At 31.8% G+C, this 17106-nt stretch overlaps 1 protein-coding gene across 3 annotated transcripts in view; it reads right to left on the bottom strand.

Moving 5' to 3' along the window:
* Positions 1–5931: 5931 nt before the first annotated feature.
* Positions 5932–17106, bottom strand: part of LOC138321842 (homeobox protein Hox-B4-like) — a 74871-nt gene continuing 63696 nt past the window's right edge. For all 3 annotated transcript variants that reach the window (XM_069265837.1, XM_069265836.1, XM_069265839.1), the window contains one exon: positions 5932–8624. In XM_069265837.1, the coding sequence (XP_069121938.1) occupies positions 8341–8624 (284 nt within the window). In that variant the 3' untranslated portion in view covers positions 5932–8340. The remainder of the gene's footprint in view (positions 8625–17106) is intronic.

Genomic DNA, 17106 nt, shown 5'->3' with positions numbered 1-17106 from the left:
TATTTCATATTGATTGATTGAGGCATAGGTTTGGACTTATTTGTATAATCATTAAAATTGTGCTGTGGGAATCGAAAGATAATTGGTTTTTACAAGTCAGCATGTTTTTGTAAAATTATAATGATGTTTGCTAACAAGCACTTTAAGGTGTTTTTATATATAATAATTATACATCATTTATATACAATATACAGTAATATATGAAAGAGATAATTTTATGTGTAGGCTTACATATGATCTTCAGTAGTTAACGCATCGGTATATTAGATTCAGGGTGAGTTAGGTCTCTCAAGTTCTTTTTAATGCTTACACTTGATTCATACAATTATTTCATGCTTACACTTGATCCACGCATTGCAAAGACCATGACTTACGTAAATACTTTATGCTTAAGATGATGTTTCTATTTGAATATATATGCTGATCTGTCCTTACAATGACATCCACAAATCTTCATAGTGTTATTTTACATATCATGTGGTTTTTTCCATTTATGTCCCTAGATTTTCCAAGCATTGAAAAGACCGTGACTTACGTAAATACTTTATGCTTAAGATGATGTTTCTATTTGAATAGATATGTTGATCTGTCTTTACAATGACATCCCCATATCTTCATAGTTTTATTTTACATATCATGTTTATTTTTTTTAAATATTGTAATATACTTTAACTTATCTAATAAAACATCATGGTTATATAACAACAGATAAAACAATAATTAAGTTTATAAATTAAAGGGAGATAACTTAATAATTGTAATGTCGTGACCAATGATAACTGAAGATTTCTGTGGTGTTTAAAATGCTGTATCTTGATAAGTCATTGTTTGGTTTTCTTGTAAAATTAAAGAATTATCAGTTTTTATACTAATAAATAATTGAACTTCACAATTAAATCTGTTCGATTTTTATAATGGTATTTAGGATATTGTAGCGATTTTTTACCTCATTTACTCAAATAGTTATCATACAAAATTCAAGAAAAAGGAATATATTTTCTGGAAAAATATAGACATATATCTTATCTATAAAACAATACATATATCTTCAAATATGTTATATAACACTTTTACGGATTTACCTATGATTTATATTGGATTTTCGTTTAGAAAAGAAAAATGAAAAATGAACTTTAACTTGAATATCAATTGAGAAAAAACTCATTGTCAGAAGATGAGAAACAACATGGTTACTTAATGAAACAGGTATAAATAATATTAAACTCTGGCTAATGTGAGAATACCACCTTAAGCTCTATGTAACTGTATCCTTATGAAATATAACAAGGACAGAAGCTCATTTTTCTCATTTTCCTGTTAGTTGAAGGATGTTGCAATGATTGAAGTGTTTTTAATTCATTCATTTTGAACGACTTTGGGTATGTTTATCAAAAGCCTTCATTGCTAATGATCTCCGCGCTTTTTACCTACTTTGCTAATTACAAGTAAACGGCCGTCGTATATTCACTGCTATCAGATATACAGTTTTCGACATACCACTCCCGACACAAGCACACGGTAATGGATCTCCTAGGGCTTTCAAACGCTACTGTTTCACCATGAGTTATGATATAGAAACAAAATATATTTTGACATGCTGAGATACCTCGGTTTTTCTTCTAGGAAGAAATTATATTTATATGATGAAAATTCCAATTTCAAAAGTACAGACGTAGAAACACTACAAAATCAAGATATCGTATGTACACTGTCTCTCGTCAGTGTTATATGATTTACGACGTGTAACAAAACACAAACTTAAAACATCTAAGCATCAAATCTCTAAGACAGGGTAATGACTCTGTAGTTTTTCATACTCGACCTAATACCTAACATTTACTAAGTTCCACCTAATGTGATTTTAATATACCGGTCTCTTTAGACATGTGCTGAGGCTGTGAAGAAAACTATGCACCATCAGATAGGAATAGAGATACAGTGTAGCCGATGGATTCCATAATGGTACCTAATGTTCCCAGATATATGGGTTTGGACTTTGCACAAACTTGTATTACCTATAGGCATTATAAAGGCGAACTCTTGTTACGTTTTTCCTTTACAATGTATATTGTGTCTTATACAATGTATACTGTGACCTATACAATGCATAAAATGTATCTTATACAATGTACACCGTGCCTTATATAATATACACTGTGTCTTATACAATGTTTATTGTGTCTAATACAATGTATAGTGTACATTATGCAATGTATATGGTGTCTTATACAATGTATACTGTGTCTTATACAATGTTTACTTTGTCTTATATACTGTATTAGTGTCTTATACACTGTATTAGTGTCTTATACAATTGTATATTGTGTGTCTTATACATGTATTTGTTTATACATGTATTGTGTCTATACATGTAGTGCTTATACAATTGTGTCCTTATACACATGTGTTATACAATGTATGTTCTTATACAATGTTATATTGTGTGTCTTATAAATGTTTATGTGTTTTACAATGTATTTGTTTTACAATGTATATGTGTCTTATACAATGTATATGTGTCTTTAAATGTATACTTGTGTCTTATAAATGATTTGTGTTTATACACTGTATGTGCTATACAATGTATATTGTTCTTATAACAATGTATACTGTATCTTATACAATGTATACTGTGTCTTATACAATGGATACTGTGTCTTATACAATGTATACTGCGAGTTATACAATGTATATTATGTCTAATGAAATGTATATTGGGTCTTGTACAATCCATAAAGTGTTTTATGCAAGGTAATTTGTCACTTATAAAATGTATACTGTTACTTATACAATGTATATTGTGTCTAATAGAATGTATATTGTTTCTTATGCAATGTCTGCTGCAATATCTCTCTCTAGCTACTACTTTTAACTGTATTGTGTTGTGATAAGTTTTGGTATGTTCTGATATCCATGTTGATATCATGTTTCTTTTTTCTGCAAAATGGTATTACACTTCGCTGTAAATCCTCTATTGTTTGTGGATCACAATGTTTTATCAGACAAACACATTTTATAGCATTATCCTTATGGCAAAAATATGAATCACTGAAATCTTGAGTAAAATTTCATAATCTGAATCTACAATGTAGTAATAAGAATTCGTATATAAAAGGTTTTCCGTATCTTCAAACAGAAACAACCAGTCTGTATCAATATATTTCCATAGATGCACAGAAGAATATCGTGGAAGGATTTATGTTATTATATTATTTAACGGCAAACATATATAAACTACTTTTCTTTTTTATTATAGTAAAAGAGAGGTGAGCCAAACCGGAAAATGGCTGTAGTGGATACATAATATGTGGAAGTATCATTCTTTTATATATAAAGTAAATAAGAAAGGCGAGTTTGGAGTACATTCATCGTATGTTTGATGAATATGTGTAACATGATTAATTCGAGCTAACGAAGACAATGTCAATTGTCAAAATCAGTTTTAAAGCTCCTTTTCTTCTTCTGTTTTTGGATGTTTGTCTGAATTAGCACCGATGTATACCTTCCAATATAAAATCATAATCCAGCTTAACTTTCATTTACCAATTGATTATCGTTAACTGCTTATTGTGATAGTTAATCTATTTAGGTTTACCTATCGTATCGATTTTATGAAGAAAAACTACCAACATATAAGGGAGAATATAAAACAATACATACATTCTGTTTAAATAAATAAAACTATAATTTAGTCAATAACAGGTAGGGGGTAAAATGTTGCCATGCCGCTAAACACGAAAAAAACTGTACTATATGTATTAATACAATGTAGTATGCAACACAAATATCCATTCAATTGAGAATGAACGTAAGTAATCATTAATTTATTCACATGCCTATAATTAAAACTTTTCTGGAATATCTAGGAAAAGTGTCGAAGTAAGCACATCCTGGGAATATAATTTAGCCATTTAGATCATGCTAATAGGACTAGATTGTCTATAAACAGGGGAAGGAAAGGGACTGAGAGTAACTAAACTTAACAAAGCATGTTTAAGCTAATTGTTTGATAGAATTAGTAAATACAGAATGACTAATTGCAAAATGAATTTAGTCTATCGAGGTGTAAAACACAGTACATTTTTGTATAAACTACAAAACTGTCAAAATAACCATTTCATGAATAACTCTTTGTGCATTAACGACGTCACCAATGTGATAGACAAATTATTTAATCGATTTAAGACTGTGTTACATCCTAAATAGAATTATTTAGATTTAACAAATTTCTTTCCTTTTACATACTACTGTAATCACTACACTAACCCCACGGGTACTATTATCACAACAGCTGTCTTGTACAAAGATAAACAAACAACTTCAAACGCTGTAAATACGATTTGCATTTAAACTAATCAAATGATATAACGATTAAAAGAACATGTCATTCCCTGATTAATATCATTTAAACGACTTATTAAATGTTTACCTATCAGCTGCATTGATTTAAATATGGATGGTTTTGTCACCAATACATTTGTTGTTTGTAAACAATTGTAATGAAATAGTCAAAGGTAAACTTTTTCATCGACGCATAACCATACTTAGCCACCGTGTTTCCCAATATCTATTTGGTATATTTGTTATTTCGAGTTAATTTCTATCTATGATTTACATAACTCGCAGTGTGTTTTGAAATGAGTTGATGTCTGGAATCGTGGATTTCGACTGCCTGGTCGAAACAAGAAGATTGTAGAGACATTCCTTATAAGGAAACTTTTTTCATATGATACCTACCTAAGCAATATTCATCTGTAATCAATTTAAACAACTCGTGATCTTAAGATTTATTTTAGCGAATGTCCGAAATTCCGTATAAACTAGTGTAGTAATTCATTCTCGTCTTTCACAGAAAAAAATATTGTCTGGAATGAAAAGCATTAGTAGTGTTATTGTTTGATGTGTTTACATTTAAAAGCACTGATACTTCAATGTGTTTGAGTTATTCAATAAATAATTGAATATACATCATGTTACCATCACTTTGTATCTGTTTGGGGTATCACGTTACCAAATGGTTCTTGTTGTTTCCCGATGCCCTACTGCAATCAACATGTAGAAGGATTATCCTGCACTGTGTCATTTAAGTAATACCGTGCTCGACCCTATAAACGCCTCTCGCACTTTTGGAGGCCTCATTTTGACTGACCTCGAATTAAACCCAGACTGAAAATATGAAAACCAAATATGTATTGTTTTAAATTGAAGCATGCTGTTAGAATAGTTAAAATGTCCTGTCCAACAGACCGCCATCTGTGGTTACGTGTTCAAACACTATGTCAGGCAGTTGTAAAGCATGCACGTCGTTCGCTCGTTTCCCCTTGGTATTCAGATGTTCTCTTCTTCCTAAACTGGAATCTTTCTTGAATGTTCCAGACTGTCATTGTGTTCCAATAAGTCCTAAAGCACAAACCTTACTTATAAATCGATCATTTGTTTCCATAAAGCGAATCCAGTGACTATAATGTACTCTCGTTTTTGTTTGCATCAATGTCGCTGTTATAAATAATTGTTAGATTTCGCGGGTGTACAATTTTGCGATTTAATGTTTGGAACTTATTGGCGGGGGTTTATTTTGCGAATTATGATCACTTGAGTCATATAGTCATGAGTCTTATAGTCATTCTTACCGGTCATAACATTGCTCTAATAAGTAAAATCATAATTTTGAATGAACCAAATGACTACAGTCAAACCTGTCTTTAACGACCATCTAAGAGAACATTAAAAAGTTATAGCTAGGTGGTCTATTTACACAGGTGAATTTTGCTGAAATTGATCATTTTACACGCTTTAAAGTGGTGGTATTAAGCAGATGGTAATTTATTCAGAAATGGTCGCTATAGTAGGTTTGACTTATACTATATGCATTAAAGGTGTACATGCATGTTTGATTATATGATGCAAAACAAAATAAGCTACAACTTATTTTCCTTAAAATTAGCTTTTATTCCAAATTGATCATATGGTGACTTAATACGATTGGCAGTATAGCTACCGAAATTGACAATGAGAACAAATGGCATATATAACATGACAGATGATCATTTATGAAGGTAGAAGGTCATGAAATTTAAATATCTTCAAACGAAATATCAATATAAATAATATCCATCATAGCACATTTTTCAAATAAAAGAACAGGCAGTAAATTACTATAAATAGTAATTAAATGATACATGAAACTAGGTTCAATTCTAACTAATATTAAATTTAATTTGTGATGTGTTTTACTGAAACTTAATTACGACTTCCATGTGCGAACTCTGGAATCTGTATCACAAAATCGTAGTCAAATATTTAGATATACAAACAGGAATACGTTGCCTTAAGGATTAGTGAGTTAATGTTTTGGCCGTGGTAACACTTTGATTAAGTGTAATTTTTGTTTGCTGTTGTGCCTGGTTACATTGCAGTTTATTCTGTACAATATCGCACAGGGATGTATTCATGCCAAAAACGTCCACAAATTTAGATACCGTATCCGACCCAATAAGCGAACATGCCGCATAAATACTCGAGAAAAAGGAAGGGTCGCTTAAATTACAACCCTTTCACAAAAACCATAAGATGGTATAGTTAAGTTCAAATATCTCACATAGTAGTCAGAAAACCCATTTTGTTATGTCAAATGCAAGAAAGAAGACCCATAATACAAAAAAAATACATTTTGTTTCAAACGTATGGAGCTACCCTTATGTACGGTAAGGAAATTTAGACTACACAAGAATAAAGTGGATGGAGAATCTGCGCTTGTAGTGATGGGTCCGCTTATCGGGTCAAATAGATATCAAATATACAGAAATATCAGCAATTCCTTAACTATATTTTATGTAACAATACGATATTTCTAAGATAAAGTTAGAAATAAATAAATAAATCTATTTGCTTAATCCTCCCTGGTATATTCGTCACCAAAAGGTAATATAATTTGTCTACACGCATAGGCTGGAAAACTAGCAAATAGTAAACTTTTCTCCTTTAGGTTGATTGTAGAAGTATATTAATTCAGTCACTAAACAATATATAGATATATTCATATATTTATAGTTTTTTTTTGTAATTTGAAAAATGTAAAATAAGAGCAACACTATTTCGACTATTACGACATAAATAACAAAACGGACACATACACGATTGGAATTGTGATGGCTAATAAATGTTTCTCATATCAACGGAAAATATTCATAGCCGATAGATACAGTCATTACATAAATACACAATTACGATTGATACGTATTTAATATTTATTACGTAATATACGTACTCATATATTGATTACGTATTTCACATAAAATCCTCGTCATTACCCTGATAAGAAAACCGAGGTTATTTCAATTATTTACATATTCAGTAGTTCATACATGTAATCACATCAAAGGGGCACATTTTGTTTAGTCGAAATGTCAGTTTTTTAAAACCTATTATTACAAAAATATTACTATTAATGGTTTTACATTATTTTTTTCAAATTATTAGATGTGAAAATTATTTTTCTTCATGTTAATTATATTTTCTTTAAACAAAATGTGTTCCTTTAATTATGTGACATTTTCAATATAATGATAACTAATCTAGCTGGATTTTCACTTACACCATCCAAGCATCACACACGGTTTCAAACTCATACATTCGCACACTCATTTGCACATAATACATACTTTGAACCTCTCAGCATTCATTCCATATTAATTACTTCAGCCTCTCACTGACTTGAAATACTACATATTTTATGTTAAATACTGAAATATTCTGCAGTTCTCATAGCTTCATACCCTGATTGTACTAGTGATTGACGATGAAAATATTTCCTTGTAGCAGTAAATTAATTTTCCCTGATTTCATAATAAAATAGTATAACTCTTATATTATTAATTATGCTTTTAAACTCAAATGTGAAAATGAGTTGATTTTGATAGCAAACTTAAATATGATGATCTACTAACACTATTTCACGGTTTGGCAAATTCAAGTCTTAATTCATAAGTTTACAATTTTATTTTCCTTTTATTAAGAACACTAAAAAGCCTATTAGACGATACTTAATACAAGTATCCGTTGAGTTACGGAATTCTGTTATATGTTAACACGATGGAAACTTTTATTACTTTTCAAATCGGAACCGGATATTACATTCCGTATCGGATAATTTGTATCCCGTGGAATATCCTCCGACGTTGTAGATCCATTTTGTGGGCGTAAACAAGCCGGCTTAGTGTGGCGTCATCATCATAGATTTTGACGTCACGCATGACGCTATCTTGAACACATCAAATAATGCGTCCTTTTATGATACGTCACATCGTGTGTAAGTGTATAATTGTACAAATGTCTGAGATTTCACAAGGTTCCCTTATGTTCCCTCTCTTGAGATACCTTTTCCAATGCATTACAGAAGTTCATATTTTTGGCTATATGAGAAAGTTTGTGATCTTTTTTCCATTTCATTCTTCGATTTTGGAACCAAATCTTTATTTGCCTCTCTGTGAGATTCAGGGCATGCGCAATTTCAATTCGTCTGCGTCGTGTGAGGTATTTGTTATAATGGAATTCTTTCTCCAGCTCAAGCGTCTGATGACGTGTATATGATGTTCTTGACCTTTTCGATTCACCGTCTGCAGTTTCTGAAATATATAAAAACGTTATCATTAAAAAAAGTCGTCCTCTTACATCACAATCAATGCTGAAGTCCAAAACCAAAAACATAACTCATTTCATTATGAAAGGTTAATTGTCGCACATTTGAGCATGATTATGACGATTGCGTCACATGGAAATCATGCATACCATGGGCAGTTATGCGTTTTTGTAGAGATCAATATTAGCATGAGATTCTCAGTGTTAAACAACAGTGCTGCAGCGTTAGTGTAATTACCTAGATTGACCCTGGTTAACAAGTATCATTTAACAAGATGAACAATACCACATTCAATATTTTAAGCTACCTAAAGATAAACTAGATACCGTTGAACTGCTTAACTATTTATATCTTAGACAATGACATTGTTATTTTAATTCGTCAGTATTAAGTAGTTGTCCAGATTGTCCCAGCGTTGTGTCAATAATAAACATTGATGACACCATCAAGACACATCACGTTAGTTTTAACAGGTATTTCTGACTTATCATCAACTTGCGGTGTTCCGGTATGTTTGATATTATAACAGATGATGGACAGCGAATGATATGATACGATTTTCTATTCATGCATCAAGTCTCGCGGCACCGAGATCTCGTCAAAACGACAGCGCGACTGACAAGGCGCCAACATTTGTAACAGGTTTACGACCCTGCCATGTTGAGTGTGGGGCACTCTGGCGAACCAGACAACAATAGAAGACAATTAATAAGATCAAAGAATATTTTCCATTTTGTATGTTCGTTATTATAACACGTCAAGCTGTTTCGTTGGAATACCTAATATATCTATACACATTTTAAAGTATTTTCACATCCATCGTCAGCGTAGTAACACCTTAAGGAGCTTTCAATCTGGGACAGACACTGTCAGAGAGACCTCACGTTCGTGACGTTTATTGTTCTTTATACAAGCTTCTATATCACAAAGGTGTGATGTTATGGTATCTGGATATGTTTATGACAGCAGAAAAACTCTGACTGCCTAATCGATAAGGAGTAGAGATGCGTGAAAGGATCCACTGAATGCGTTACATGGCGATAACAGTCTCGGTTGTGCTGTGTGCAACAGCTTTACATCTGATTCATATCAAGATAAATGTTTTATACTGGGTAACAATATAACAAGATGTATGCATTATTTTACACCACCGCATTACAAGAAAAATGTGTTATCTAAACGACACTATACATCATTATACAAATACAAAAAATATACAAAATCGATTATCCGCTTCGTAATCCCTCTAGCTTATTGTTATTTGATTAATCGCATTGGAGTAATATAATTTGCACTTTGTATTTTTTTTTAGTTTTGGTTTTTACACCGCACTGGTGGAAGGTATACTTATAGACGTAAGTACTGACAACATTGACAACGTTATTTAAATGGTCTTCTGATGCAGTTCACATTAATTATTAGGCTGATTAATTGTGTTACTTATCGTAAATTGTTTACACATAATCTATATACAACTGTTTTTGCTTTTTTGACGCAAAACCTATCATTTTAACATACCTTGTGTTTACCTACAGTACATATCTTAAAACAGTTTTATTTATTTATTTCAAAAGATGACATCCATTTGAGATTACATTATACATTGTAATACATTTTTTACGAATATCAGTAAGGATTGGGATAAATCAAAATATCGAAAACATAACACTTCTTTGCTAGTCATGTCATACAAAAAAACAAACCACCAAGGAATGTTCAACTGGTGTAGGCCAATCGTATTTTGAATATTTTAAAGGCAAACATGTATGCCTTATTTCCCAGTACATAATGCACTACATAAAAATGAGGATCCATATTTCAACCAAACCGTTGCCACAGATTATCAATATGGCGAAGGTCATAGAACTAAAGCTTTTAAACATTTTTTTGTTTTCAACAGCAGGTCACACACGTTTCTTTGATGGTCTTTCACCTAGCGCTACTAAAGCTTCAAGCATCTGTTTCTTTAAGATATACATCATATATTTTGTCTTTTTTATAAGCAGTAAAGATGTTACCTAACATATTGTCAAGTCTTACTGACCTAAATCAACAAGATGTTCAAGTAATCCTCTTGTTAGATTAGAAGGTTAGTTGTCAATGAAACACCTACTAAACTTGTTGACACATATACTGCCTTCCAAAAGTTGTGTTACACATGAATTTTTACAAATATACATTAAGTACAGAAATATACAAATCATGTTAATACAGACATTAGTATTTATCAAGTTATTTACCTTTTAACATACGTAACAGAAATTTTGGAAGGCAGCGTATAGCACAGTCCTTTTTGAAGACAATTTAACCCAACCTAGTACAAGAAGGGACATTTATTTATTGTAGGGGTACACAAAGGTTCCACAATAACAATGAGAAATTTGCTTGGACAAAACGATAATGTATGTAAAACAAGCACAATGTAGTGATATACAAATGGAGGATTAAACCTCATTTCAATAATTTACCAAACTTGCTGGATTACCATATTGTGTGATTTGAATGAATATTTGTGAAACTTAATTGACGAAATATAATTATATTTCTAAAATCAGTTATTTTATCGGAAGTGAAAAAAGATGCAAAATTGAAGTATCCGATTACCTGCTCTAATGATATATAATTAAATATGTTATCTTCAGAAGGCAGTTGACTATGTACTATTTATCATACGTGTGGCTCTTGTTTGCTTCCACCGTAAAGACCAGGTAGACATAATAAGTATACTCAGTAATGTGTGTTAATTGCAGGTAAGTTATGGTCCGATATGACACACTCAGACGGTGTCGGGAGGCCACTTTAGCGAGTCACAAACCCCATTGTAGTAAATAGCGGCCTAGTCAACTAAAGTGAAAACATATAGGTTTGTTCTAGGTTTGGATAATTCTATCGACTTTCGGATCGATCTGATATGACGTATCGATGTCGACATGGTGATAAAGAAGACTTAAATCTGGAACTTAAGTGGCGGTTTTCAAACCAACAAAAATATAAGTTGTAAATAGATACATCATAAACTGTTATTCTATCATCATTTGTCGAATTGTCTTACAATCGGGGTATAATTTAACGCCTTGGTGTGACTGGTTGCAGGAGACCAATTTTCAGTTTCAATGATCATTTACTTTTGACCTGCCTCCGACTAGTACGGGACAAAACGACGAAACAGTAGGGGTCAAATGATAGGTTCTAAATAAGTTTGCCTCGACAACCTTTGGTGACATGACAGAAAAAACAGTCTCGCGTGCGACACTTGACTTACGGGGTCGTATTCGGTTGATTTTATTGTTTGTATGGTGAAACGTCTACGGACGTTAACTGTGTAATGCAATAAAGCAAAAGTTTCCATCCTAAACTAACAAGCATTCAGCCTTTGCCCTTCGAAATAGTTTAAGAAGGATTTCGTGTATTAAAAAATACTTTAGTTAGACGAATACGCAGACATATGTACTAAATGATCCAGGTTAACTATAGTTTTGTTGTGTATTAATTTTGTCAGAGTACATGCTTAGTATTATGCAAATACAAGACCATTGTTTGTACAAATCACGACATATAACAATTAAAGATAAGGTTTATTTATAACCATTGTATATTTATGTTGTAGGTGGTTTAGTACTAAGCTTCTCGAGGCCAGACCATGCCATGTATAAAACCAGACAAAATCGTCATTAATACTGAGCCAAAGAAAGGCACCTCAATGTTACACATTAAAATGGTATTTACTGCTTCAGCACTAAATCAACAATGCTTAGATAAGTCAATTTATAAAACTAATTATCAATTAGCAAAACAACATTATTCAAGGTTATTACTTATAAGTTGTGTGCGTTCTCATTTAACTTCATATAACCTTATGGTAAAAAATATGTGTCAAGTAAACAAGTAAAATAACCCATAATTATAGAAATGTTACGATTGTGATATGTCTTAGTATGTTTTCCTTTATGATGTCATATAAGTGAAATATGTATCTTGTAAGATTCGATTTTAATCACAAATCCATATTTTTATGGCTAATTGGACGTTTCCGAAATAGATATTTAAAAAAATATAAAAAAAAACCAATTGTTAAAATGTAACATTTCGCTGTAAAACCATATTTACCATGAATGTTGATTTCGTTGTTTTGTCGTGAAGCGTAGCGATAGTAAACTACTACGCGGTAATTAAAGCGACGCCGGGAAACATAAGACGGACCCGACTTATGAAAATTAACATTTTATTGATCTATTTAAAATTTTCTAGTAAGTGAAATTGAATATAATGTTAACGGTAAAGCTAAAAACTTTTGCAACTCTTCAAAATTGTCAAACGTGTTTCTTTAAGGAAGCAATAGCCTTGCTATCAATAATGAATGAAAACACAATTTCTGAAAGTAGTATATTCATTTCAAAGTCCAAAATGTTGGGACTGATGTTATTATTATCCTTGTAGATGTGAAATTACAACTATTTGATTTACCATAGAAAGTATTTTTTTTAATTTTCGACAATTTTGTTTCACTATTCAATATGGGTTGTACTTTTCCAGTGATTACAGCATTCACACAATTAGTATAATGATGACTTGATTTCGTGCCATATAACAATTGAATTCTATGTGAATAGTAACAGTGTTTCAGTTTGCTGGCAAGTTAAGGACCCGTTAATGTTTTCATGTAAATGGTTTTAAATTGATCTTACGTGAGAATAAATATAAAAACAAAACGAAATAAAAATAAACAAAACAATAAATAAAAATAAAAGACTAAATAAGCAAAAGGTAAACATGTCATAAAGTTGAGTTATCCATATATAATCTTTTTAGAAAGTTATAATTCAAAATATTAATATTTCATCCACAAAAACATTTCAGCAAAATATATCGATGTTAAATATAATGTATATTAATTTAGCAAAATATTGCCCTCTTGTTTAAAATGACAATTTATCATAAGAGATAGCCGAGTCAGTTCTTTCACAGCTCATCTCTCTACAAACACTATGTCTTTGACACAAAACACCATTTTTGACGAAGTTACTGATATTCCACAGAGCATATAAAATATTTTTTTCATAGTCACTTGTTTAATTGACCGTAACGACAAACATATTTCAGTTTTGAAGCACGCCGCTTAAATCGTCATTTACAAATATTTATTTATCATTGACAGGACCGGGTTCTCCCGTCAGCATTCGGACAATACCACAGTAAAAGGAGATGTATTCCGTCAGGTCAAACATCTACCGAAGATCTTCCACGGCTCATTTCATTTGACACTATCTGACAATACGAATAAAAGCGTTTTAGGCAGTTGAGAGCTATTTAGAGTAAACATATAAATTTCATATTAAATACATAGAATAGAAGGGTGATGTAGAGTCGTGAAACGTGAGAAATTGACGCTTGTATCTGTTGACAGTTGTAATAAATGACATTTATAAAATGTATTAAAAGAACTATTTTGAGCGCTTCAACCATCAAATATACATATGACTTTAAAGGCTATGGTGATGAGTCGGCTACTTGATCGTGGACAAGCATTACTTACATAAAGCATTTAAGATATAGAAGGCAAAACTACATTAGCAAGATTATTTTTATATATTTAAAATACAAATTTACGACAATTTATATGATTTGTGCAAATATCGTTCGGATTCTAGATTTAAAAAAAATGTTTAAGATGTTTCTGTTTTATGTTAAAATTTTTTTTTCTGTCATGTCAGATTTATTCGAGTCCTTGACGCATATGCATATACAAAAAATAATTTTATGACACAAAAAGCAACATCGGAACTCCTTAAGGAAAACACCACCGCTTTTAATAGATATAGATTGCACAGTAATACAAATAAATTAATGTAGATTGGCAGAGGGGAGATATTTCGTTTTCTACGTAATAATTGTACATTAAACTGTATAATTCACGATATATTTGTGTGATAACCATCATATTATGACGTTGGAAGTGCGCTAGCCTTTAAATAGTTTCACGCAGCAACGTATTAACTGTTTAGGTTTTTTATAACTTCACTTTCACCACAAGACGATTTCTGAAGCAATCTTATCATTTGCACGATAATAGAAGAGTGTACATATGTTGCATAAGGTCAATTTTAAGAAATTAAAACGGTTACTTTGATAGCACGAACCTAGACTAGATCTAGAACAGACTGTCTGGAAATTAGTGAACATTCTATATATTCAACTCCCGGTAATGCTCAGTGCAAAATGGGTTGGTTCTCCGTACATGCGAATCTCCATAGAAACCCCACGGTAGTAACATTCTATGTCAAAAACATATTAAGTGCGTTGTTATTTCAATTGGAAGCCTCTTTAAATTATTATTCCTATTTTTTTTTTAAATTTTTTCTTATATACTTAAAGTTTGACTGAGGTTTGCAAGCAAACCCATTCATTTCATATAAAATTGCTTACCATATTAATACGGTGATAAATTAATAGGAAACCATTATTGATTGTTAAAAAATATTACTTGTGTAAACTTTCCACAGGTTATCTAGGTTAATCATTAAAATAAGACTAAGGTCTCTACCGTACTGCTATAATTATGCCATAATCATTTTTAATGATTTTATTGCTAAGGGTGTATCACGGGAAGATAGCTGAGTTCCACTCTCTCATTTTCTTTGTCTCGGTGTGCATTAGAACAATGCTGGAGGTCTTTGCTAACCCCCACCTTCACGAAGGCAATTTAGCAAAAAGGCTTGATGCATTAGATCATTTTTTTATTTTCTGCCTGAAGATATGCATTGCATAATACTGGATTTCAAAAAAATTGCTTTGAACAGATAATAACTGATTTCAATAACCCAACGTCACCATCAGCCATTACGTGTTAAAATGTTGACACTAAAATTAAATATGCTAAATAGGTGTTGGTAATTAATGAGAAATACTTTTATATTGATTATCTTCGCTCAGCGGGTAAAACGAACACTATCAATGGCAGATCTTTCGTGAGAGATCAATCTGAAACATTCCTTGCGAAAATCCAGTATCGGTGAAGTATCGCAGTGGTAAATTACAAAAAAATCCCATTTTAGCTCCGGGAAAAATTGCGGTAGGTACAGCAAACGGCAACCCATATGTCGTAAGCTAAATCCCTCTGTGCAGTACTCATGTGACATTTTGGCCTGCAATACCGACAACTCTTATGTAAAGTACCCCTGATACACATAACAGTTGATAAAGTGCAGCTCGACACTCTAGTGCAGACGACAGAAAAAAAATCGGAATTGGGCAAAAACAAGAGAAGACAGTAAAGAGACATATACACATTGACGGTCTTATACGGGCCCCGCAGCTCTGGTAAATACTCCGAGGAACTCTCGCATGATTATCCATCCCGCAGAAATCATGACCCAGTTGGAGTGTATGTGGATGACAATACAGACGGAATTCTTGTTTATCATGATGTATTACCAATGGCTAAGGTTAATGTGTCATAATTAATAAGACGAAGGTAATATATAGATCATTTGACTAGACAACACGACAAGTGCCGTTTCACTGTTCCTTCTCTTATACATAAATAACCTCTAGTTGATTCTATACATTATAGATAGGTTGTAGCCAGTATCTACTAGTGTAATGAAGATACAGAGACAGCAGAATCTTACACTGCTGAAATCATTTAACAATGAACATAAGTATATATAACGTGTGATGATAATTATTTTACAAACGTTCATGGATGTCACATTTTATATTGTATTTTTGCTTCATGAATATACGTACCATGCTACTTCTTATATAACTGAGTAAAGTAGAAACAAAAGTACAATATCCTAACGTAGCAAGGATATATAAAGTAAAATATACTGTCTAATTAATAAGACACTTTCAAATATCTTTAATGTTTATGTATTCTTAAATATATTTCAGATAAAATACATTTTACAATGGGATAGGATGAGCTGTATTTTAGTAAATAACAGAGCGCTAATCACTTACGCATAGCTTTACATTGAACCAAACAATGCCGAGAATGCAATATTTTCACTTTTACCAATGTCTCTTTGATGGAACTGTCTATTCTTCAAAACATAACAAAATGCTTAAACAAACATGATTAGCAATGCAGACGATAGGTAAGCAATGCGTTTTAAAACGTTCTTGTAATTAAAATAGCCTATAGTGTAAAATGCTCTTATTGAAAACACACGAATATTTGCAAGAGTTTAAAATAACATTCCATAGTGAAACAAACCTCTGATATGTGTATTGCACGCCTTGGCGCCTAATACAACCGTCATATTGTTTAATGTTTCGATGTGGTAGGTTTATGTTGGGGTTTTATTGGTTTAAAGATTTATAGTCTGCTAGGAATATATAGGTAAGGAGTTCTATAAATCAGGACCTTTCATATCCAAACACATATCACACACATAGACCATGGGGAAATGTCACTGTCTCACACACAGAGATCATCACAATGGCCTAAACAGGAATACATAATT

The sequence above is a fragment of the Argopecten irradians genome, chromosome 4 (assembly GCF_041381155.1).
Source record: "Argopecten irradians isolate NY chromosome 4, Ai_NY, whole genome shotgun sequence".
NCBI classification, from domain to species: Eukaryota; Metazoa; Mollusca; class Bivalvia; order Pectinida; family Pectinidae; genus Argopecten; species Argopecten irradians.
The sequence above is the reverse complement of the archived record's forward strand: the minus strand, read 5'-3'. Positions and strand labels throughout refer to the sequence as shown.